The 22,821-nt window shown below is 51.4% G+C and overlaps 1 protein-coding gene and 1 long non-coding RNA gene across 3 annotated transcripts in view; one reads left to right on the top strand and one right to left on the bottom strand.

The window, feature by feature from the left end:
* Positions 1 to 62: 62 nt before the first annotated feature.
* LOC139587974 (uncharacterized) lies at positions 63 to 12,138 on the top strand. The gene is made up of 2 exons (XR_011678545.1): positions 63 to 380; positions 8,617 to 12,138. It is a non-coding gene; the product is annotated as an uncharacterized lncRNA (long non-coding RNA).
* CACNG2 (calcium voltage-gated channel auxiliary subunit gamma 2) overlaps positions 11,993 to 22,821 on the bottom strand; it is a 55,190-nt gene continuing 44,361 nt past the window's right edge. For both annotated transcript variants that reach the window (XM_071422781.1, XM_071422780.1), the window contains 3 exons: positions 19,488 to 19,571; positions 15,681 to 15,821; positions 11,993 to 15,259 (listed from right to left, as the gene is read on the bottom strand). In XM_071422781.1, the coding sequence (XP_071278882.1) occupies positions 14,724 to 15,259; positions 15,681 to 15,821; positions 19,488 to 19,571 (761 nt within the window). In that variant the 3' untranslated portion in view covers positions 11,993 to 14,723. The remainder of the gene's footprint in view (positions 15,260 to 15,680; positions 15,822 to 19,487; positions 19,572 to 22,821) is intronic.

The following is a 22,821-nucleotide window of genomic DNA, read 5'->3' on the forward strand; positions in this document are numbered from 1 at the left end:
CCGCCAGCCCCCGAAAAAGCGAGCAACCAGCGAGGCTGCCGTAAAGCGACAGCGTTGTCGCAAAATGTCAACTATTAAAAAAATTTCTTAAGAGAAGTTGTTCTTTAATGTTTGATCTTTGAGTACTTTCAACTCTGATCAACAAGAAAAGAGGTTTAATCTGTGGAACAGGAGCTAACAAACAAGCTCCAAGTGATGTCCAGGTGTTAGAAAGACAAATTACTTGACAGTAGAACTGCCTTGTTAAGGTTTAGGGATCAACGTTCTTCAGTGACCTCAGGGGAGGTTAACAAAGCTTGGGAAGAGGGTTGTACCACAGATAGTGGACACGAAGAATGCAGAATTTACAAGCCACAAAGACATTTGGAAGAACCCCCAAGGTAAGGAAGAAACGAATAAAGACAGCTCAGCAGCTGTGCTGAATCAGCTCCAACTGAGTAAAAGGTAATTCTGGCAGGGGGAGATCATGGCCACTGACCCAGGAAACCACCAGCTCAAAAGGAGAGAGATACTGAGTATGCAGACTAATTAGCATGAGCAGGGAGAGGCCCATTAACCAATAGAACACAGAATACTAATTAAAAAGAGAACTAGGCAACTTATAGCCAAGGGTCATTACTGCCTTCGTTTGCCAAAATATATAAAGAATGAGAAGTTTTGGTAGTTGTTGTGCTGGCTTTGTGGATTTGCCAGCTAGCACCTCTTTCTATGCAGAACTGTAAATAAATCAAATATCTGGATTATGTGTGTGGATTGGCCTCTTGCAGGCTGGGTGAAAAAACCAATTTTGGGACAATACTATCGTTTACCAAAATTTCATTCCTGCTTAATTGCCACTTAATAGAGAAAAAATATGCAGGAGTGAAGGAGAGTGTTGTTAAGGATAGTGTAAATTTGCCCCGGTGATTAAAATGCTTGAGTTTGGTTTTTAAGTGTAAAAGCTGGGGGTAACGTGTGACAAAAGCCATTCACTTTGTACCCAGATGTCATAAAGAGGAGGAAAACTTGGCTTTCTGTGTGTGGTGAAGGCTCAGCAGAGCACAGCAGCCCAGACAATGGTGGGGTCAGAAACATCTCCAGTGCTAATGGTGGCTACACTTCTGGAACTGTGGAACTTCTCTTGGCAGAGGTATTCAGCCCTATGGCAAATGCCTGTTGGGAATCGTTTTGGTGTCAATGACTTGCCTTTTTTTTTTTTTTTTTTTTTTTTTTTTTTTTTTTTTTCCCTTTAGAAAACTTGAGTTCAACTTAATTTACAAATCATGTATCGGAAAAATATTGATCCTCAGCTTAGTCAAATACAGATTTCAACTATTAATGTGCAGTTCCCATCTGGTTAAGTTTGCTGTACATACATATGATGGAGTTACTTTGAGGTCTGGTTGGTAAATTCTTGTTTTCCCAGATAAAAATGGAGATAGAGGTTAAGAGATGACTTTAATAGGGAACAGATGTACAGGACTCTGGACAAGAAATATGTCAATAAAATCACATGCTAGGACAGGAAACATGACTTAATGATGTGCTTCTTCATTTTCTCACACATACAACTTCTTAAAATAAAAATTTATTCCAAACTCTGCAATGATGCTGTGGAAAATCAGGTACTTTTCAGGCTGTAGTTGTATGATCATTCAACCAACATTTTGTTTTTAGAGGGTGTTACAGAAACCACTTAACTTTGAGAGTTAAAGATGGGTGAAGATGGTGAATGGGAATTGCAGTTGTCCTTGCTGTGTTCACAGTGTGATATTTGAGCTTTCCCATTGTCCCTGATGGCTTCCTTGGACCTGCTGGAGGCAGACCTAGGGCTGGAAGTTGGATTCAGCCCTATAGCCTCTCTAGGAGACCATGAGCCAGTGATTTAATACAGCAGTGCCTTGGGTCCCTGTCTCTGTAATTGGGTTAGTATTTCTTCTCAGGGAATGAGGACAATAAATCATTAAATCCCAAATGTTCTCATGCCAGAGTGATTGAAATTTTCTCTACCCCTAAAAGAGCAGGATCTGGTTTACAAATCTCTTCAGCTCACAGGCTAAAAAACTCTTTAGAGAATTTTACTGAGTATCTTTTACCTAGGAAGAGTCTAGATCAATATTTTCCAGGCAGAGAGGTTGTGCATTTTCTTCTTTATTTTCCACTTGTGATTGCTCCTCGAGAAAGAACCGAAGCTGCAGCGGTCTTTGCTTTGACAAGACACCCTGCCATTAATCACAAGTGGGATTATTAAAGTGCCTCTTCCCGCTAGCAAAATAAAAAAAAATCCACTTATAGAAATACAGTTTATAAAATACAATTTGTAACTGTCTCACCTAAACAGCCTTTTTGGAGACAAACATCATTAGAGCTGGAACTGCCTCCCTTGTCACTTGCAGAGGCTCAGTGGGATGCCAGCTCCACAGTGCCTGTCCCTTGTCCCCCCAAGCTGGCTTTGTGGGCTCAGAGAGACTCAGCTTAGGAGATGGTGAGGAAAAGAAGAAGAAGTTCCAAAGAGAGAAATAGACTTAGGAATGAAGGAATGAAGAGAAATAGACTGATAAAACAAAATCCTGTGCTTTCCTCCATTTCCTCTTCATTCCCAGGCCTGCATGAGGTGCATGCAGAGAACGTAGTGCTGCTGCTGTCTACCAGAGATGGCAGATCCTGTGCAGCTTGGTCTCAGCCCTTCAAATTTCCTTTTCTGGTGACACAGTTGGATATAGGTGTGGGTTGGAGGAGATGGCATGCATAGGGAGTGGCTGGTGCCACTGGGATAAATGCTCCCCTGGGCATGAATCCAACCTCCCATTTTCTTAGCAAGGAGAAGAAGAGTTCTATAAAAAAAAGAATCCAGTCTTAAGCAGGGGAAATTTTCTGCCACATTTAGAATCATAAAGTGTTAAGGGTTGGAAGGAACCTTAAAGATCCTCTAGTCCCAACCACCCTTGCCATGGGCAGGGACACCTCCCACTAGACCAGATTGCCCAAGGCCTTATCCAGCCTGGCCTTGAACACGGCCAGGGTTGAGGCATCCACAACTTCCCTGAGCAACCAGTGTCTTCTCACCCTCACAGTAAAAAATTTCTTTCTAATATCCAGCCTAAATTTCCCTCTTTCAATTTGTAGCCATTAGTCCTTGTTCTATCAGTACGGCTCCTGATGAAGAGCCCCTCTCTGGCTTCCTGGTAGTCCCTCTTCAGATACTGGAAGGTTGCTATGAGATCTCCATGAGACCTTCTTTTCGCCAGGTTGAACAGAACCAACTTTCTCAGCCTATCTCAGGTCACATTTCCCAGGAGAGGGAGTAGGTCTGTCCCGCTTCCCACTTCACACCAGGCACTGTACCTCCCGTGTCCTGCTGGGGCCCTGCAGCTCCTTGTGCCTCTGCTCCTGTCCTGCTGACTCCACACTCTGCTGCTGCTGCTGCTGCTGCAAACAGTTCCCCTCCTGGCCTCTGGTTTTCATGAAAGGCACGTGAAATACATCGCTTCCTGGAAAAGTACTCCAAATACACTTACCTTGCAATCATTTGATCCTTGATCCATAATTTCAGTTCATCAGTTAATTAATCATTTAATCAGTTAATAAGGCTAATCACTCTTCCCTGGAAGATGCTCATGAGAACAGCCAGATAAATTGCTCCCATCTGTTTCTCTGTTCTTGTCTCCCACTTCTCTGGCTTTGGGCTCTGTGCTGGTGTTTGCAGGCCCATAAAACAGGGGCTCATTCCAGCACCGTAGATGTTCCAGTCCAAAACCTTCTCTGCCATCCATCTCTGCAGTTTGGGGCTTGCTGGAGAGCTGTCACCCCATGAGCTGGCTCTGCGTAGAGCGGCCTCCTCCTGCTGAGAGAGGATAATACACAGCTCAGGCTGTGTTACCAGGGGCTTGCCAGGTTTAAGTGAAGGAGAGCATGTCCAAGCACCCAACCTGTTAGGGGCCTTTCCTAGAAAATAGATCACCTCTGCCTTGAAAAAGCTTTGGAAAGCCTTAAGACGGGTTGCTTTCCAGCTTGTATGATGGTACTTCAAATTAAAGAGGATTGGAAGACTAATGTTCACATTAAAGCACCATTTTCCAGTAGTTCTTTTTCTCATTCTTATAAGAAATGCATCAAAAATAGACAGTTGGGTTCCTGTTCCTCACTAAAGACCAAACACACCGTATGCCTGTGCCATATGCTTAGTCTCCACTGCCCCGTGCTTCTTGACAAACCCAGAAACCAAGGGAAATAGTCTTCAGCCTTAACACCTTCCCACTGCAGGGAACCCTGATGTTCACACACACCTCCTCAGGTCAGATTCCTCTTCTGCAGTCATTGTCATCATCTTTAAAGCAGCAAAGCTTACTCCTCCAGGGCTTTTGTTGTAATCAATTTTGGCCATGTATGAACTGGCTCATGCCCTGGATTGATGTTCACAGGCTGGGAAGCCCTCCTTCCTTCCCTGGCCCTCCCCTTTGCATCCCATCTTTTCCATGGCACTTTTATCTGCCTCCTCAGCCTGCTGTTCTCTCAGGACAGGTGATTTGCTGCAATGCTTGGCCTCCTTTCCAAGAGCTTCATTCCTCTCACTGTTGTCCTGGTTGCTGAACTATAAACCTGTCCTCTCATCTGGTGGTTGCTCACCAGCTTTGTCAAGGAAATTCTGGTTGGATTTCCAGGAAAATTCTTGATTGGATTTTCAGGAATCCTGGAAAAATGGCCATGAAACAGCATTACTGTGTATGTGCAGTGAATCTGATTTTTAATTTGCTGCCTGTGCAATCTGGTGGGGCTGGGAGCAGGTGGCACCTGGCAGATTTGCTGTGTGTGTTCAGACCAGCCCTGGCTGTCTGGTAAGGTCCACAAAAGGAATGTGCTGAGTTTATTGTTCTTGGTAGCAGATAGTGCTTTCACTGTGAGGCTTTCCCCCTCTTCCTCCTCCTGCTGTGCTGAGCTCTCCCTGGCTGCTGGGCTGGATTGTCTTGTCCTCACAGACAGACAGAAACTGAGCAAGGACAGACTTCCCCTTCTTAAACCCCACTGCTTCTGTAGGCTGGGCTCAGAGCTGTCTGCTCCCTCCATGCTACCAGGAAAAACCACAAAATTTGGTGTATCCAAAAATTGTCTTTCTGTGAATTAGTGCTGTCTCTTGCCTTTTTTTGACTATTTTTGCCACCAGTGTCAGATCTCTCCCAAGGTTTCTGTAGCTTTGACCTCGAGGGTCTGGACCACATGAATTGCCAAAGAGACAGTGTGTGTGTCATGCTGCATCCTCACCCTTGGCTGCTGAGCACTGCCCTTTCCAGAGCTGCAGAAGGAGCCCAGGGCCCGCTGCCTTCCCTCAAACTGTCAGCAAGATTGTCTCCTTTGATCTGCATTCAGTATTGGATTTTATCCTAGCAGCCAACAGGCTAATTCCACAAGTTTATTCTACAAAGCTCAATTAGAGCAGCTGGCGCCAGCAGCGTCCCTGCTGGCTCCAAGCCTGCATCAGGAGAGGAAGATTGGTGCAGTGGCTGGGGTATGAGCTTGAGAGTCCACAGGCTCAGCTGCAAATCCCTGCTCTGTGGCTGTTTTCTAGGCGACACCAGTGAGCTTCTGCAGTGGGAATTTGTCACCTCCATGCTGTGCAGGGAGGGACAAGATTCCCTGCTTGACTGAAGGAGATACAAGCTATGGTGATGGGGAACGCTGTCAACAGAGGCTGCTGCTGGGAAATGCTGCATAGATGCAGCCAGATCTACAGCAGGGAGGAGGATGTGGCCTTGGGAGGTGGAAGGCACACAATGCCTTCTCACCACTGAATTAGCGGTTTGCTTTTCACCTGCTGGAGCCCTGCGCTGTGCCCTGCGATTATCCAGTGCCTGACTCGTATGCTGCACTGCCCTCAGAAGGATCTCAATGTGAGCAGAGCTATGGGCAACATGGGTTTTCTTCGCAAGGGCCCTTGCCCAGCACATAAGCACTCATGGTTATTTCCTTCAACATCATCAGTGTTAGAGTAACTTCCATGAAAAATCAGAATCTTCTGGGGCTAAACATGCTGTGCAAGTGCTCTTGCCTGGCTGGTCTCTTCTCTGGAAGGCTTAATGTTTATGCCAGCCAGGAAAAGAGGTCTAAGCAGAATATTGGGAGGCAGAAAAAAGAGTGCAAGCAATTTCTGCTAGGAAACACAGTTGAACCCTATTTGCACAAGACCTACTTTCAAGGCAGTAAGGAGCCAAAAGCTGATGCTACCTATGTGTAGCAAACTGTTCCCTTGCTAGGGACTGTCAGGAAGGTCCCGAAAAAGAGAAAGGCAACAAGGGATAAGCAGCAGCCCAGCAAGTCCATGGTAGCCATTCCCTTCTCTGCTCCTTGGTAAGTCAGAGACAGGGCTGGCCGACACGCTTGGCCGCGGACAAATGTGCCTCTCGGGGTACAGGGAGTGCGGAGGGTACAGGGAGTACGGAGCCTCGGGGCCATTCCTTCCTCTCCTCTTGAGCAGATTTCAGCGCCATCTGCTCTCTTCTGTCTTTGGAGGAGTCAGCCGGGTGCTTTTGTCCCTTCTGGCAAAGCTGTGCTGCGTATGTCCCCCATCGGGCGGCAGGTACCCCGAGGCAGCTGGGACGGATGCGCACTCTCAGCCTTGCTCCAGAAAGCTCCCACTGCAGCAGTCCAAGGTCTTTCTTTCTCTCCTTTTTCCTGTCTGCAGCCTGTTCCTCTGGATCAGGCACTTCCCAAGGTCACAGCTGACTCCCAAGGTCAGGCCCAGGCTTTGCACTTGGCCCCTGCTGTAGGGGATGGGAAGGGGTTAGGGCTGGGAAGGAACCTTCCCTTCACCCCTTTTTCCCCAAAGGATCCACAAGCAGCACCAGATACTCGAGGGAGAGTAGCAAGGGCAGAAGGAGACATGGGGCAGCCATGGGGCTCCCTGGCCTTGGAAATGCTTTGTGGAATTATTCTTTTCTCTGCATGCATGAAATATTACCCTATTAAACATTCCTAGATGATCCCTGGCCAGGCACCAGTCAGAGCTGCAGATTTTAGAGTAGGAGAAGCAGGGGGACTTGCTGATGATAAGCAGCTTCCTGGGCCATGCTGCCTCCTACCTCATGGCCACACCAAGCTCACACTAAGAGCTTTGCTGTCTGCCCTCCCTTCCTAAAATAATACGTCCCCCTGTGCTGGCTGGAGCCCATTACGGGTGGGTCTAAGCTGAACCCCCATGTAAATTATGTCCCTGTGTCCCCTCTGAGATGCTGTCAGGAGAGGGGGAATGAGGGAAAGCAGGTAGTGAGGAGCCCTGGAAGAGCGGAAAAGTCTGCTGGCCACCCCTGTGCCCTAGGGGGACACCGGGCAAGGGTCCTAGCGCTGCATCTTCCCTGGAAGCTGTGGGGCTGCTCCAGCTCCCGCACAGTGCGGCTGTGAGGCTCCGCTGCTGTGCCGAGCTCGTCCCACGGGATGGCACTGCCTGCTCAGGAACAGGCAGCCCGGCCGGCGCCCCTGGCAGGCATAAATGCAGCAAATTAAACCGTGCTGGCAGATTCTGATTGACAGGTCCCTAGAGAGCAAAGTCCCTTGTTTTTTCCATCCCCGAGGGGATCAGGAGCAGCAGGAGGAGCAGCAGCAGAGAAAACCCTTTCCCAAGCCCGGTACTTTGCCCTTGTGGATCTGTTTCTGGGACTCAGGCCACAGCCGTGCATCTTGACCCCTTTGCTGAAGCCGCGGGTGTCGGCCAGCCGGCTCCTCCACTGCGGGCGCTCCGCAATGTCAGCAGCTGACCGCTGCAGAGGATGCCGAGCCTGCCGGGGCCCGGCCCTCGAGGCGTCCATCAGCCGTGGCACCCTCCTCGCTCCGAGCCCAGGGTGCAAGGCCCGGAGGTTTCAATAAAGGGCAAGCGAAACGAGGCCAGCGGGGTTTGGCGTCATTCGCACGTTACTCCTCTCCACGGTGTAAAATTGGCACAAGTGACAACGCTCTGCCAGAATGGTTCACGTCTGTGTTGGCTCTGCCAGAGCCAGGTCAAAGCTGGGATTTGCAGCCAGGAAGATGGAGGCAGTCACCCAATTTTTGCTGCTGCAGTTGTGGGAAACAGCATGGCCCACTGGGGTGTCCTGGATCCTCTGTCAGGGTCCTCAGTGTGGCTCCCATGTCTGGCAGGTTCTCAGCACCCCTCTATGGGCCAGTGGTGGATGGCTTGAGTAAGGCATAGTCACCATGGACACTGGGACATCACAGATGTCCTCCCTACCCTTGTGGGCACAGATCCCCAGCTAAAGGTCTTTTTATGGCCATGTCTGGGTGGCAGGACCCTGTTCCCTCTCTCGGGCTGGAGGGGAGTTTCTCATCTCCATGGGGCATCTTGGTTGCACAGCTACTCTGGAGCTCTGTGGAGCTGGCAAACTGTGGTACAAGTATGCTTGGTTTGATCAGAAGTTCTGTAAATGCCCTGCCTGGGTGAGGAGCTGCACACTGCACAACAGCCCATGTGTGGTCCAGCTCCATGCCTCAGCTTAGTGTGAGGGTGACTTGTTCCCCACTCTTGGAGGTAAAACTCAGGCTGGTGGCATTTAATTCACATCTGCTTAATCTGCATAGGTCCTACTCAAATTTTATCCTCCATCTGCCACTATTCCCTACCAAAACTGCTGCCTCTTCTTTCTGTCTCTCCAGAAGGTGTCCAGAAGAGCCTGGGGAGAGGAGGGGAGAAGGCCCCAGGAACTGGAAGGGCCCTGGGAAGGAGATGCCAAGATGTCTGGACCCACCTCTACCTTTGGGAATACTTCCAGGCCATTCAGATAGCCTGTCCTTTGCCATCCTTGCTCACCTAGCAGCTTTAGTTATGTTGACTGTACCTCTTCACAGACCCTCCTCCTCCATCAGCTCTGCTTCTCAAACCTTTCTGTGTCCTTGGCCTCGGTGCTTGGCTTTTGAAAGGCGAGCTGTGTGGCTGTCTCCTTCCCCTGTGGCAGTCCTCACACACAAGCAAGACAGCAGGCTTGCGTGTCTGACGCTTGGCCTCTCTCTGTAGTCATCTGGCACTAAAAATTATCTGCAGAGAAAAATACTGGGCTCCATACCTGGGACTTAATATCCTCCCTCACCAAACCATAATTACTAATTACCACTCCTGGGTGTTTAAACCATTTGAATGATGCAGTTAAATGCCCGATGTTAATTTAATAGCCAAGTATCTGGGTTTCCCCACATGAGGAGCTCTCAGAGCGTCTCCCACTGAAGCAAAACACAGCCAGCTCTGGCTGTGGTCCATATGAGAGAGGCAGCAGAGGAGCAGCAAGCACATGTTGATAGCAGACCCACACATGTGAGGGCCTGGGCATTACTCAGCAGCAAGTGCTCCCTTGCCCCACACCATCCCCCAAAGGGAGCCTCCTCTCCAGCTATGCTGTGCCTTCATGGGATAGAAGACCTGTCACCGCTGCCAGTGCAGGCCAGCATCCCTTGGGCATTGCAGGCCCTCTGGAGTTCAGATCCTTTGCCAGAGCCATCCTTGCAAATTGCTCTGTCTCAGTAGGGCAGCACTCTCTCTGGCAGATGCCCTGCCTGCCTTCTACCCATCCCTGGCCAGCATTTGAGAGTGTGTCCTCAGGTTTGGAGGGGCACTGTCCAAAATCATCCCTGTGCAGAGCCAGACAATGCATTCCTCTGGCACCTGAAAGCAGGGAAAGACCATTGGCCCCAAAGAGGTCACAAGGCCGGGGCATGACAGGGACCTGGCTGAAGGCATTGGACCAGACTCTGCCTGCTCCATCTCCACTCTGGCTGTGTTGCAAGGGGCCTGCTGTCTCTCCTTCCCCACTGCTGGGGCTTGGGACTGGGGCAGGAACTTTTCCAACCCAAATATTTTAACTGACCTCTCAGTCACGAGGCCTCAGTGGCTCAGTGCTGTGGAGGAGAGGACCCTGGTGCCCTGCTCACCCCTGGCATACTCAGGGCCTGCCAGAGCACACAGTCAGCAGTGGGAGAGGCAATCACGTGGAATGGGGAGCACTGAGAACAAGGAGGGGAGCAGGAAAACATATTAGGGTCTCTCACCTACCTAAGTGTTAATGTGCCTGGGGAGAGATGGGGAATGAGAGCTTCTGCCCACGCACAAGTCGTTTGCTTTCGATGCTGCCCCTCTAAGACATCACTTAATATGACATTAATTAGTTAATGTTTGCAAAGTGCTTTGAACATGAAAAGTGCTGTATAAGTGCTGAATATTAGTACTAATTACTATGGCATGGAGGCTGGCGCAGTCTGAAGAGAATTCCCTACACCTAATTTCAGGCCGGAGCTGCTTCGCTGCCTCATCCCAGAGAAGGGGAGAAGCCTCTGCACCCTATGAGGAAATGCACCCCTCATGGAGTTGTGTGGAGGGGGCGAGCTGTGCACCCCCTTCACTCCAGGCAGGATATTGTGTGGGAAGTGTAGCCACATCTCCCCAGTGCCTCACTTGGCACTGAGGAGGATAAGGGAGCACACTCTTGCCCCAAGTTCTGAAGCAGTCCAGGATTGGAAACATCACAGGGTGGATGGAGGATATGCAGGGAGGTTCCTTCAGCTTATCCCACCCATGCCCAAGCAGGAGCACTCAGCATGGGGGGAGGCTTCAGAACCAGGCAAGGAGATGAGGAGGAGGTGAGAAAGTTTTGGGGTCTGTGCACTAGATGGGGTGGGAAGACAGGTGCCTCCTAGATGTGCATGTGGCAGGGCCAGGAGCTCCCTGGTGTCCCCCAGACAGGCTCCTGGCCTGCTTTGCTGCCTATCCCCTCCCTGTGCCCTCCTTCTTGGTGAGGACGCTGCTGGGAAGGGTCCCTGGAGGAGGAGCAGAAATGGGTCGGCGGGTGCCCCCGATACCTTGGCAGTGGAGCATCCTGCCAGCTGGAATGCTGGGGTGGGTGTTAGGTGCTACCAGGGTCCCAAAGGAGGGGGATGAGCTAGAGGAGCTTGTGCTAGAGGGGGTGCAGTGAGGGCCAGAGTGGAGACCCACTGGTGCTGCCCAGGGGGTAGAGATGCTGAGCACAGGTATCAGCATGTGTGAGGTGCATTGGGCAGCAGGGAGAACTGCAGTGCTGTGATCACAGTGCGACCCAGCAGCACCTGCTGGGACTCCTGGAGCCAGCTGTGCCTTCCTTGCTGCTGCCAAATTAACTGCCCTGCTCTGACCTGCTCATTCAGCTCACTTGTGTGCTGTGGGTCACACACAGAGAAGCTTTGTCACTCAGATGGCTGTCCTTCCATGTCATCCCTCTGAGGTAGCAGTCACAGAGGCTGATGGGGATTCTGGTCTGCTTCAGAAAGCCACGGAGGGTCTCATGGGAAGTGAGAGCCCAGTGCAGGGTGAAGGGAAGCTCATTGGTGACAGCCTTGCTGCCAATGGTGAGTGGGAGGTGAGGGGATGTGCCTAGTCCCCTTTGTGGGGATCTCACCTCCCTGCTCTGCTGCCACCTTACCTGTTTCTCGGTCTGCATCTCCAGCTGTAAGTTATTCCCCCTCTCCAAGCTCCTACCTGAGCTTTTCTACCAGGCACCCACTGCCAACCCAACTACTAAGGAAATTGCCATGAGTGGCTGAACAAAACTCCAAAACAATGCTGGAGTCACTTTCTTTTTCCTTTTTGAGCCCTCCAGTGTGTATAAATTCTGACCTTGCTGGCAATTCTCGGCTTGCCATGAAAGCCACTGTTTGCAGTAGGAATTGGAGCATCAGCCTTTGTGGTATCTCCACACCAGGAAGAATGGAACAGGAGGGGAGATGCTGGAAGCTAAAGAGAGGCTGGAGCAGGTGTTTTGGAGGGCAGCAGAGAAAGCCCATGTATGACTCAAGTTTACCCACACTTACTTAGAATAAAAAGTTTTGGCAAAACACTCTTCTCTTGCCTTATCCATTCCTGTATCTCGAAGACTATCTTGAAGCAAGCCCATCCTCTGAATTTCCAATGAGGATGAAATTGTCCACAGCAGTACATTCTCTTGCTGGGTTTTGAGGTACTCTTCAGGCACTACAAATCCCCCCCAGTAAATCCACATAAACAAGGACCAAGTTATAAAAAAAAAATCTTTATTTCATGTACCAGGATTTTTTTTTTGTCATTTTCTCTTTTTAAAATTTTTTTCTTTTTAACAGTCTGAAAAAAACCCACGAAATAAAGGAAATGGAGGTTGGTTTCTTGTACTGGTTTGAGCTGGACATGAGCAACACCCTCGGGAAAATTCTTCCCTTCCAGCCCTTGCCTCCTGCCCACGCTCTCCCGGCGCCCTCCCGCACTCTCCCCTTCCCTCCTGGCCCCGGGGCGCGCTCAGCCCTGTGAATGCTCCCCAGCTCCGAGCAGTGTTGGGTGGGGATGGAAACCCCAACGCCACCTTCCCTCTACGCTGGAATCTGGGGAACTGGCTTTGACTTATTCCTCGGGAGGCATTGGAGGGGGTGAATATCCCCTGTGAATCGTTCTGAAAGGGCTGGGGGGCCACGGGAGGGGATGTCATTAGTGGGGTGGGGTCTGAACAGCCAGCCGAGGCGCTCGCATCCGCCTCTTGCCCCGTGATGCCGTTTCTGGGGGTGACCCCGTCCCTCTGCTGCTCCCCGCCCTACCCCGGAGCGGGGAAGGGAGGGTGGAGTAGCAGCGGGTCGGGGGTGCGGGGAGGATCTGGCTGCTTTACAGCAGAACCCCCGCTGGGACCTGGAGCGGGGACTGCGCAGCTCCTAAAACTGGAGCAGCAGGAATGGGGACGGACAAAAAGTCGAAAAGTGGGTCTGAGCTGCCGAAGGGCTCAGCGGCCCCATCCTGCAAACTCTCGGCTTTGTGCCTGCCCCGGGCGCTTCTGCTCTCGGGGGCAGCCCCAAAGGGCTCCCGTCCTCCTGTCCTCGCCCCGGGCTGGCCGCTGTCTGTGGGTGTCACAGGGGCACCCCATCACCCCTGTGCCACCTCCCCTCCCGCCTCCATCGGCAGCGGCTCCCGCGGAGGGAGCTGCATGGAAAGGAAAGCTGGCACCCCGGTGCCCCCTTCCCCTCCCTGAGGGGCGCCAGGGAGGGAGGGGGCGGCAGCCAGGCCAGGGGCCGGGGAGGCTGGGGGGGCCCAGCTGGCCTTGCCCTGCTGCTGCGGAGGGCACCACGGCGGTCGGGGACCCCCAGGAGGAGGAAGAGGAGGGCGCAGCGCGGCGGGCGTGGGGACACCCGCTGGCTTGGCACCTCTCCGGCACGGCTCGGGGGCTCTGCCGCGGGCACTGGCAGGGGCACGGATCGAGGCCGGGCAGCCTGTGGCCGGCTTTGGCTCGGGGTGTGCTCACTGTGCCCAGGCCAGGACGGGAGCGCTTTCAGGGGCGGCTGGGCGGCCTCACCGTGCCCCTGCATGGCTGCAGCCCCGCTGATGCGGCCCAAGGGGGATCTGGGCAGATTTGAGGGGTGCATGGCCACCCTGGGGAGCCTCTGGAGCATTCACAGGAGAGCGTGCGCCCACCAGGGCAAGAGTCTGTGAGCGTGGGCACACGTGTGCGCGAGTGCTGTCCCCCCCACAGCATCCCATGTGTGTCCCCCCCACAGCATCATCACCCTGAAAGGATGGGAGCCCCAGCTGCCCTCCGCCAGCCCTCCCCACCCTCTACCTGTGCCTCCCACACAGCTCCCTGCTGCCTCTTTTCTTTTTGTTCACAGTTTAAAGCTGAAGAAAACAAAAATTAAAAGAAAAAAATACTATCTGTTGTTCTTGCAAGTAAATCCACTTATTATATTTACATTTATTTATAGCTGTTGTTTTATTAAAAAATTGCCACTTTATTTTTTTAAGAAACCTCTTTTGTCCTTTTTTCTTTTTTTGTCTCTGTGTGTGTGTCTTTATTTACTGTGTCTGCTTATTTTTTGCACTGTCACCGTTAACCCCAGGGTCCCCAGGGCTGGGGAAGTGGGGACCCCCCTGGGGACACTGTGGAGGGTGACTCTGCATCAGCTCCTGCACTCCCTGGGGTCACTTTAAACCCCTGTGGATCTGTGGAGGATGAGCAGATCCCCACGGATCCCAGGGGAATGGAGTGGATCCCCATGGGTCTCAGGGGAATAGAGTGGGTCATGGCTAACTCCGGCACCCAGGACCCTGCATAACTGGCCCAAGGACACCGAAGTCACTGGCAGCCGAACCCCCATTCCCTGTTCCCCAAGAAGCCAGTGCTGGGTTAAAGGTAAGTGGGGAACAAACCATAAAATAAAAGAATAAAACCTCCCAAAATTAAAAAAGCTGCCTCCTCCTCTTCCTCCCACTTGATTTATTGTCATTTGTTATTTCTTGGTTCCCTTTTATTTTTTTTAATCTGTTTTTATTAAATGTTAAAATAATGGTACATGGGAAATCATGCATTTTCTTTTAAATTTATTTCTATTTTTTAAATCTCTTTCTCTCAGTTTTAAGGATTTTCTTTTTTTTCTTTTTTCTTTTGCTTTTTTTTTTAAAGAATTTTTTTCACTGTTGTCTCTTTCCTCATGTTTCCTTTTCATTTGTTTGATTTTTTGTTCACTCACTTGTTTGTCTGCTTATCTGCTTGTTCCTTCGTTGTTGTTGTTTGTTTTTTTTTTTTGTCAGTTTTTTGTTTGCTTTTGTTGGTTTTTTTTGTGGATTTTTTTTTTTTTTTGCATTGGGAAGGTCCCCACTCCACCAAGGGGCGCTTCCACCTCCTCCTTCCCCACCCCCCTGCTGCCCCCTGCCCCCTTCCACCCTCCCCACCCTGCAGCCCACCCCCGTCTCCTCCTGCCCGTTCCTGCCCCATTTTCAGCTCCTGGCGACGGCTTCATACCGGGGTGGTCCGGCGGTTGGCTGTGTTGGTGTGGATAGAGTCCTTGTTCTCTTTCTGGATACAGTTGTGAACCTGGAGGAAACTGTTATCCCTGTCGGAGTTGTAGGTGGCGGTGGGGGTGGTGCTTGCCTTCAGCGGGTCCCTGGTCAGGGTGTACATCGAGATCTCTGTTGATGGCAGGGTGTTGAACCCTTTGATCCCGACGGGAGAGGCATCCCTGGAGTGTGAAGGCTCGGTGGAGCGGGAGCTGGAGCGACTGCGTCTCTGATAGCGGTACCGGTAGCTGGGGATGCGGGTGATGGCGGAGGACTGGAGGTAGTCCGTGGCACGAGCGTTGGCACGCAGCTGTTTGTGCCGGTCTATGAACATGTGGACAGCCAGCACTCCCACCATCTCGGCTATAATGAAGGACAGGGCCCCGAAGTAGAAGGACCAGCCGTAGGAGTAGCTGTTCTTCTTGGAGTCACTCTTGGAGGGGTCTCCAGCGTTGGCTGATATGTATACGATGATGCCAATTATATTACTCAGACCTGCAAGCCATCCGGAGGGGGAGAGAGAAGGAGATGTCAAGAAGGTCACACATGGCAGTGGTGGGGCTGAGGGGTTGAATCCCCTCCTGGATGGACAGTTTGCCTTGGCAAACCCTCCTCATGTGCCTGCCACGTCCCTGGACCACACTCCTGGTCCCTGAGAGATGTCAGATGTTAGAGAAACTCTCCCTCTGTCAGCTCCCAAGCAGGAGGAAAAGCCTCTGCCTGCCTGCCTCTGCTGGGTGAGCAGGCAGGATGGAGAGGCGTCCTTGTGATGCTGCTTTCAGCCCAAATAAGACTTATCAGGGCTGGGAAATGCACACACTCCTGCCTAGGCAACTGTACCCCAATGTCCTGGCTGGGCAGCCCCCCAAGCCCTGGAGCCCACCCCTGGGGCATCAGGCTCTGTGCACCCCTTTACCTGCAGACACGAAGAAGATGCCGGCACTAAGGATGATGTTGTGTCGGGTTTTGTAGAACTCGCTGGCTGCAATGCAGAGTCCACCCATGAAAAGCAGAATCACACTCAGGATCGGGAAAATACTAGAGGCTCTAACAGCCCCTGCAGAGGAGAGAGGGAGGGCAGGGCAGAAAGAACAACACAGGTGTGAGAGAGAGGAAAAGAGGGCATGGAAATGACACCGGAGTGAGGGGGACACGCAAGCGCATTTAGTGGGTGGGGGTGAAGGGGAGAGACAGAGGGCAATGTGCAGTAGGGGAGTAATTTAAGGAGAGATAAAGGCATTGGGGGATGGAGGGAGGGAAGGAGAGAGAAACAAAGTGTGTCAGAAAAAGAGAGTGGTCCAAAGCAACTCTCCCATGCCCTGGCCACTGCTGCTGCCACAAAGCTGGTGGTTCTGCATGGCGAGGCAGAGGAGGCTGTGGGGCTGGTGACTGGGCTGGGAGCCTGCCTGCATTGTCTGTGCCCCCTCACACTGTTTTTTCCTCTGTTTTTTTGGGGGACTGTGGGCTGGAGGGGGAGCCCAGGCACCATTCAGCTTCTCCTTCTGCAGGGCTCTGCTGCTCAAGCCTGCACTTCAAAGAACAGCAACCCAAATGCTTCCTGCAGAGTTGCTCAATCTTGAATCCTCCCAAAAGGGCATGAGCATCTCAAGGAGATTTTTTTTTTTTTAGGGCTGAGAAGGAGCTCGTGGTGCCATGCACTGCTCTGCAGCTGCAGTGAGGACTGAGAAGAAACAGTCCCAGCCCTGTGTGCTGAAATGCGGGGCTTAACCTAGTGATTAAATGACTGGGCTGCTTCCAGAGGGCAGTGATGGTTTGGATGTGCCAGCTCCCACACACGCACACTCTCCATCGGTCGATATGGGAAGAGCTCAGCCAGTAGAGGGCAATGGCATAGATGCACAGATGCACGTATATGCTCGTATGTGCATGCAAAACATACCCCAAAGCTTCTGGGGGGTCTGACTCGTGTTCCTGCAGTGAAAGGCCACGTCTGTGTGTACGCACACCCACACACACGGGCACACACGCACACACCGCTCGTGGGCGGCTCGGTGGGAGCCAGAGCTCTGCCTGAGTCTGCGTTGTGAATATTCCTATTTTTTTTTAACTAGGAAGGCCTTCTCTCCTCCCTTCACAAGAGAAAATAAGCTGTTAAAGTGTGAAATGAAGCCTTGCTTGATAAAGAAAGGTATCAGACGGGCTGGTGCAATTCTGCTTGTGGAGCAAAGATCTGGGAGGGGGGATGAAAGCTAATCCTTCCTTGCCTGCAAGAATGAACCCAATGAAGCAAATGCAGGACTTTTCCCTAAGTGAGCAGAGACCCCATTTCAAAGACCCTGTTGGCCTCTGGATCCTGCTAGGCTCAAGCAATCAGCTCTTTGAGGGGGGCCTAGTGCACTGCTTGTGCATGGGGAATGCAGAAGGCAGGGAGAAAGCTCTCTTGCTTGCTTTCCAGCTCTGCCTGGCTGTGTTTCAGGGAACAGGATAACAGTAATAACCATCTTAATAGCTTCTGGAAAACAAGGTGGCATTTCACGATGGGAAGCTTAAATGGCAGGAAGCAAACGTCAAGCAGACACCCACTGTTGAGAGGCTTTCTAGGGGGATGCTTGGTCAGTCCTGTAACCTGGTCCTGACTACATCAGTTTTATCTGTGTCTTAATTCTGAAATTCACATCTGTGGGGAGAACCCAAAGTTGCTGACTGACATGGGAAGCTGCAGGTGTCATGTGATGGAGAAGGACAGCAGTCTTCCTCAGCCTTTCAGGGGGACCATGCCAGCAAGAGAGGAGGAGAATATCATCCAGCCTTCCTGGCTCGAGAGCCTGTGGCCTAAAGAAAAGGGGCTGGTGGCATATGCTCCCTAAACTCACCTGTGTCTGCTAGCAAGGAAACACAGGGATGTTTCTGCTTCCTCTCTGATAACAGGCATTTGATTTCAAAAATCCTAAGACACCTTATGTGGACGGCTGGCAGAAATAATGGCTAAAACCTTCTAGCCAGGCCATGGACCCTGCTCCATCACTGTCCTGGTCCCCTGGGGCATGAGGGAATTGCCTACTCTGTTACAGATAAACGACTTCCTAGCTGTTTCTGATGGTACCACCAGGCATTGCCCATGCAGAGCACCCAGGGACTCCGGTTTGACAGAAGTTCTGGGAAGAAGCTGTTCAGTGGGGTCCTTCTTCAGGCAGGTCTAAGCCAGCAGAAATCCCAGTTCCCTCAGGAATGACCCAAATCATCCTTTATTGACTTGCCAAATCCCTCTTTGAACCTGATTCTTTCTTAAAAAGGGCTCTACCCTGGGGACACTGTCAGGTCCTGACATTGGGCCAATTTTTGTCTTCAGATCTTGTTCTCTCTGAGGGAACAAACCCGTCCTTCTTGTGATGTTTGGCCCCTTCCCCAAACTCTTTTTTCTGAAGTGCAATTGATGCTGCAAGCAGCTTCTTTGCTCCCAAGCAGCTCTGCAATGGCTGATTTGCCCTCGGAGGCAGCCTGCAAACCTTTGGCATCCCTGTGCCAAACCGGATCAAACCTCTGTGTTCAGCTCTGCTGTTCAGGCACCATGCAGCAATTAAGAGACCAGTGCTGCAGAAAAGCAGCTGAAAGAAGCAATCTCCCTCAGTTATTTACAATTTACAGTGGATGAAGGACTGTTTGAGAAACCAAGAGGAAGCAGCATAAGATCTGCCTCTTTTCACATACAAATGAGCCTCACAGATCCGAAATTATCTCTCTCATCCCTGCCGCAGGGCTGGGTTTCCACATCTGGCTTGGAGCACACCCGGATGACAAGGAGCTATTCTGAAAGACTCCCGGTCTTTGGAAGCCTCTGATGATTAACCTTGGAAGGTCAAAAGCACTTATCTCAAATTTCTGTCGGGAGAAGATCTCATGATGTCAAAAGACATTGGGCTTGTGGAGGGAGGGCAGGATAGCAAGGTGGAGACCTAAAAGGAGTGTTCCCTGTTCAGCTGTGCTGAAGGAAGAATAAGACCTGTCTCTAGGGTGGGTGGAAATGCTGGCTGGGGAGGGCAACCAGACAGGGCAATGAATGGTGTGGATCTGTCCTGCTGGCCAGGGTGCTGCTGTGCAAAGCGGTGTGAGCTTCACTCACACATCTCAGCTGGGACTTGAAGCTCAGACTAGGTCCCATTATAGACATGCCTTGTGCCTAGGGTTCAGCACCTCTCCTAGGGCCTCTGGGTGAGCACCAGGTCTTTTCTTCCAAGGGCTCTGCTGTCCTTATTCCTGCTGCCTGCTCCCATCACTAAAACCAGCAAAGATCAGACCTGCAGTCTCTGTAGGGAAGCGGTGTTTGGGGAAAGGTGAAGACAGCAATAAGAGATCCTCAGACAAAATCCAGCTAATTTCTTAAGTCTGGTGCCACCAGAGTATCAGATAAGGAAATATAACTTTCTCTGCTTTAGGAGGACATGCACACTCACACACACTCTGCCCCAGCTAGGCCAGTCCGACCTCAGGCTCAATCAGAAGCTTTTCAGTGGGTTTGAATTAAGACTCTGATTTTATATCACAGTTAATTGCTGCTTATAAAAAAAATGCCATTGGTTGTTTCTGTGAGTTTGAGTTTACACTGTTTCATGGGCAGAGCCCCTGGGAAGTGAGTGGAGTAATTTTTAGGGGGTGATGAGGCTCTGGGGTTTCCACTGAGCCTCACAGGTCCCAGTGTCTCCACCACCCTGGGTTCAGAAACAAAAGGCACCCGAGCCATTGCAAAAAGAGCCTGTAGACTTACGGAGGAAATATTCTGCTGTATCGGCTTCATAATCTGCATCCTCAGGGAAGTGATCGATTTGCTTACACAGACCTTTAAAATTCCCTAGGGAACAAGAGAGAAAAAGAACAAATGAGAACACCAAAACCTGCCTTGCAGGAACAGCTGCCCTCTGCGTCACCTTTTGTGCCCGCCTGCCTTCCTCCCAGGCAGCATGCCCACTCGGGTGCGCACGCCTGGGAAATGCCCAGGGCCACTCCTTGCACACTCGCACGTGTATTTGCACAGGAATGTGGGGTGTGCTGTCAGGCTCCGGCCTGATGCCCACCTAGCCCAGCATGCCTCACTCCGAGAGGAGAGCCCCAGGAGCTCCCTGACTCCTGCTGCAGACAGGCGGGAGAGCACTGCCCGCCTGGAGCGAGGCGGGATGGGAATGGGAGCCAGGCTCTGGGCAAGCACAGGTGTCAGCGTCCCCTCCCTCAGCATCACAGGCACAACTGTGAGTTACAGCATCAGACCCCAGTGTTTCCCCTGGCGTGGCCTCCCTGGATCCCAGCAGTGAGGGCATCAGGGCAGGATGATTAGGTGTGGGTTGCAAAAGTATTTGTTTCTCTCAGCTGTGAATTCATTGCCCTCTAATTCTGTGGGCAGGATACATCCTTTTGTTCTGGTTCGGTGTTAGAACAAAAGTCCTTAATCTACTTTCTCCATATGAGTGCATGTTTCTGCATACCTGTGTCAGGCCTGCTCATGTGTCCTCTCACGGACCGAGGCTACAAGAAGCTCGGTGCAAGTGTGTGTATGCAGCTCAACAGCAAAACACCCTGGTGCTGGGGGAGGAAAATCTTCCACCATAAGTGAGGGAAGCTGGGCTGGACACAGTTCCATCAGGCTGGTGTATGTAGAAACTGAAACCGCCAGTTTCAGTTATGGGACACCGTTTTTCACACTCTCCATAACCAACAAGACCATCCCAACAAGGGGCCAGTGACATCTTCCAAGTCTTTTGTTAGCTGGGATGTCTACCAGGCTCTTATTTTCATCACTCATATCTCCTCTTGACAACAGGAGTACCACTCCAGAGAGGTACTCCTCAAGCCACATCATAATTTTCACTATGACCACTGATTAATTAGTATCTCAAATGATCAGGTTGTCCATTCTTGTACAGGGTTGCCCATGTGAAAGACAATTTCATTATGTCTCCTGGGGTTCCCACAATTTTTTTCTCCTATCCTCCATTCCATTTCCCTCTGGACACTTGCACTGACTGGCCATTAACACAGAACTGATGGACGCAGTCTGTCCAGAAAGGAGAAATGCATTGTCTGCATGATGTGCGTGGGTAGGCATGGTGGTCCTGTGGGCCTCCTCACCAGATGTCAACCCACAAAGGTGCTCAGGCTCACTGGTCCCTCAGCAGAAGCATTTGGAGCCCAAGTCTGAAAAGTGGCAAATGCTGCGGCAGCCTGGGTAAGCTCCTGCCACCCTGACCCTGAACCCAGCTTCTGGAGCAGCTGGGTGTGAAGGGCAAGGGGAAAATGGAGCCACCACACTTGAGGCTGTTGCCTCTGGGAAGAGCAAGAGAGCTCTTCCAGACCAAACCTTCCCAGGCTGAGACCTGCAGTCACCATGTCAGGTCCCCAAGTCATGTCTTGGAAGGTCTAGTCCAGATGGATTTGAATGAACTTTCAGATATTTGTGAACACATGGAAGAAGGACCAAGCTCAAAGGATTCTCCCTGAGTTGCTTCTTGAGGCCAGCCCTTGATGGCTTAACATTTGGGATGCTTTGGGAGGCAGTCCTGAGTAAATATCTGAGTAAATGAAAGGCAGGTAGGTGGGTTCCTTTAGGTCTACCTCCAAGTTTGGCTTCTTCTGCATCCATCTGGCTTGCGTCTGATGCCTCCAAGGTACCTATTGCATTTAGCTACTCATTTGAAGAGCTTGCATGAAGAGACTGGAGACAGCAGAGAGGAGTGCGTGCGTGCATTAAGAGGTAAGTAATATGAGAAGAAAATAGGAACAAAGCTTCTCTGTGTAGCTCTGACATACTATTCCCACACTAAAACTGTGGGTTATGAAAGGTTATTAATCACCCATCCCAAATCCAGTTACCTTGTTCAAAAAGTGTCAGCTTCTCAGCCATGGCTCTTCTGGAAGGAAAGCTTCATAGCCAAGTAAATTGCCTTGGCACACTTCCACCCTGCTACTTGCCCACTAAAATCCCTATGAGGCAGGCAGATACATCATGAAGGGGGTCCTTTCCCTGCCTTGTTCCTGACTGCCTGGGGCCATCTGCCTGTGACAGATGAGCAGCTCTTCATCCTGGTCCTTTGGCTGCTGTCACTGCTGTACAGTGCATGTGAACACTGGCACACTCTGGGGCACTGGGGAGGTCTCCAGCTTCAGATTTCAGTTCCTCACCCAGCAGATGCTGAACACTGAGTTCCTCCTGCCCGTACATGCTGGGGGAGCAGGCAGAACCTGCATACACCTCCCAGGTGATGTTCCTGGCACACAGCCGGAGCCTCCCAGTTGGAATCAGCCAGGGAGGGAAGACGCAGTGCATCTGGAAACCCCCTCACTGTGTGACATCCTTTCCCTGCTTCCTTTTTTCTCCCTCTCCCCCGCTCTGTTTCTTGCTGAATTTGAGGCTGATTAATTCGTATGTAAAGAATTGAGCTGCCTGGGGAAGATGCATCTGGTGCAGGCTGTCTTTTCTATGGACTTGCGTGGGATAGCTGGTTAGAGGTTCAGCCGCTGAGGCAGGCTGAGGGGATATGCAGGCTCTTCGAAAATCTGCTCCTGGTGCTCAGTGTCCCACTGGCTTTGCTGACCTGGCTCCGCAGGGTACTTGGCCATCGGAGTGTCCAGCCTTGGCTTGCTTAAAATGCTGTGACATTGTGGAGCTGCCCTTCTCCACAGGCTCGTATGCTGTGCCAGGTTGATTCCCCTCCCTGGATCAACCCTACTGGGGTTCATGAGGGCAGCGTTGGTGCCACTTTAGCCCCTGCTTTGTCTGTGCTCAGCACAGAGTGCTGTGGGTTTGGATGCTGACTGTTTGCCTGTGCTACCACACCCGCTCCTCCAATGCCTCCTAGTTCCTCTGGGCGATGGATGGGGAAAGGATGCAGAATTTAGGTCATTAATGCGCTAACTGGGAACATAAGAGAACAAGATTCAGTTTTTGCTCTGCCACAGGCGTGCTGTTAAAACCACTTCTCTCTGCCTCAGAGTCCCACCCTGTAAAATGGGGGTGACAGTGCTCCTCTGCCTGGTGCCGTACGGGGATGTGTTAAACAGGGCATGGTGTGGGTGTGCTGTGCCAGCGGCTCCCAAAGCGCACAGAGTGA

Source organism: Agelaius tricolor, unplaced genomic scaffold (assembly GCF_023055355.1).
Source record: "Agelaius tricolor isolate 1412-34295 unplaced genomic scaffold, bAgeTri1.0.p SCAF_3, whole genome shotgun sequence".
Classification (NCBI taxonomy): Eukaryota; Metazoa; Chordata; class Aves; order Passeriformes; family Icteridae; genus Agelaius; species Agelaius tricolor.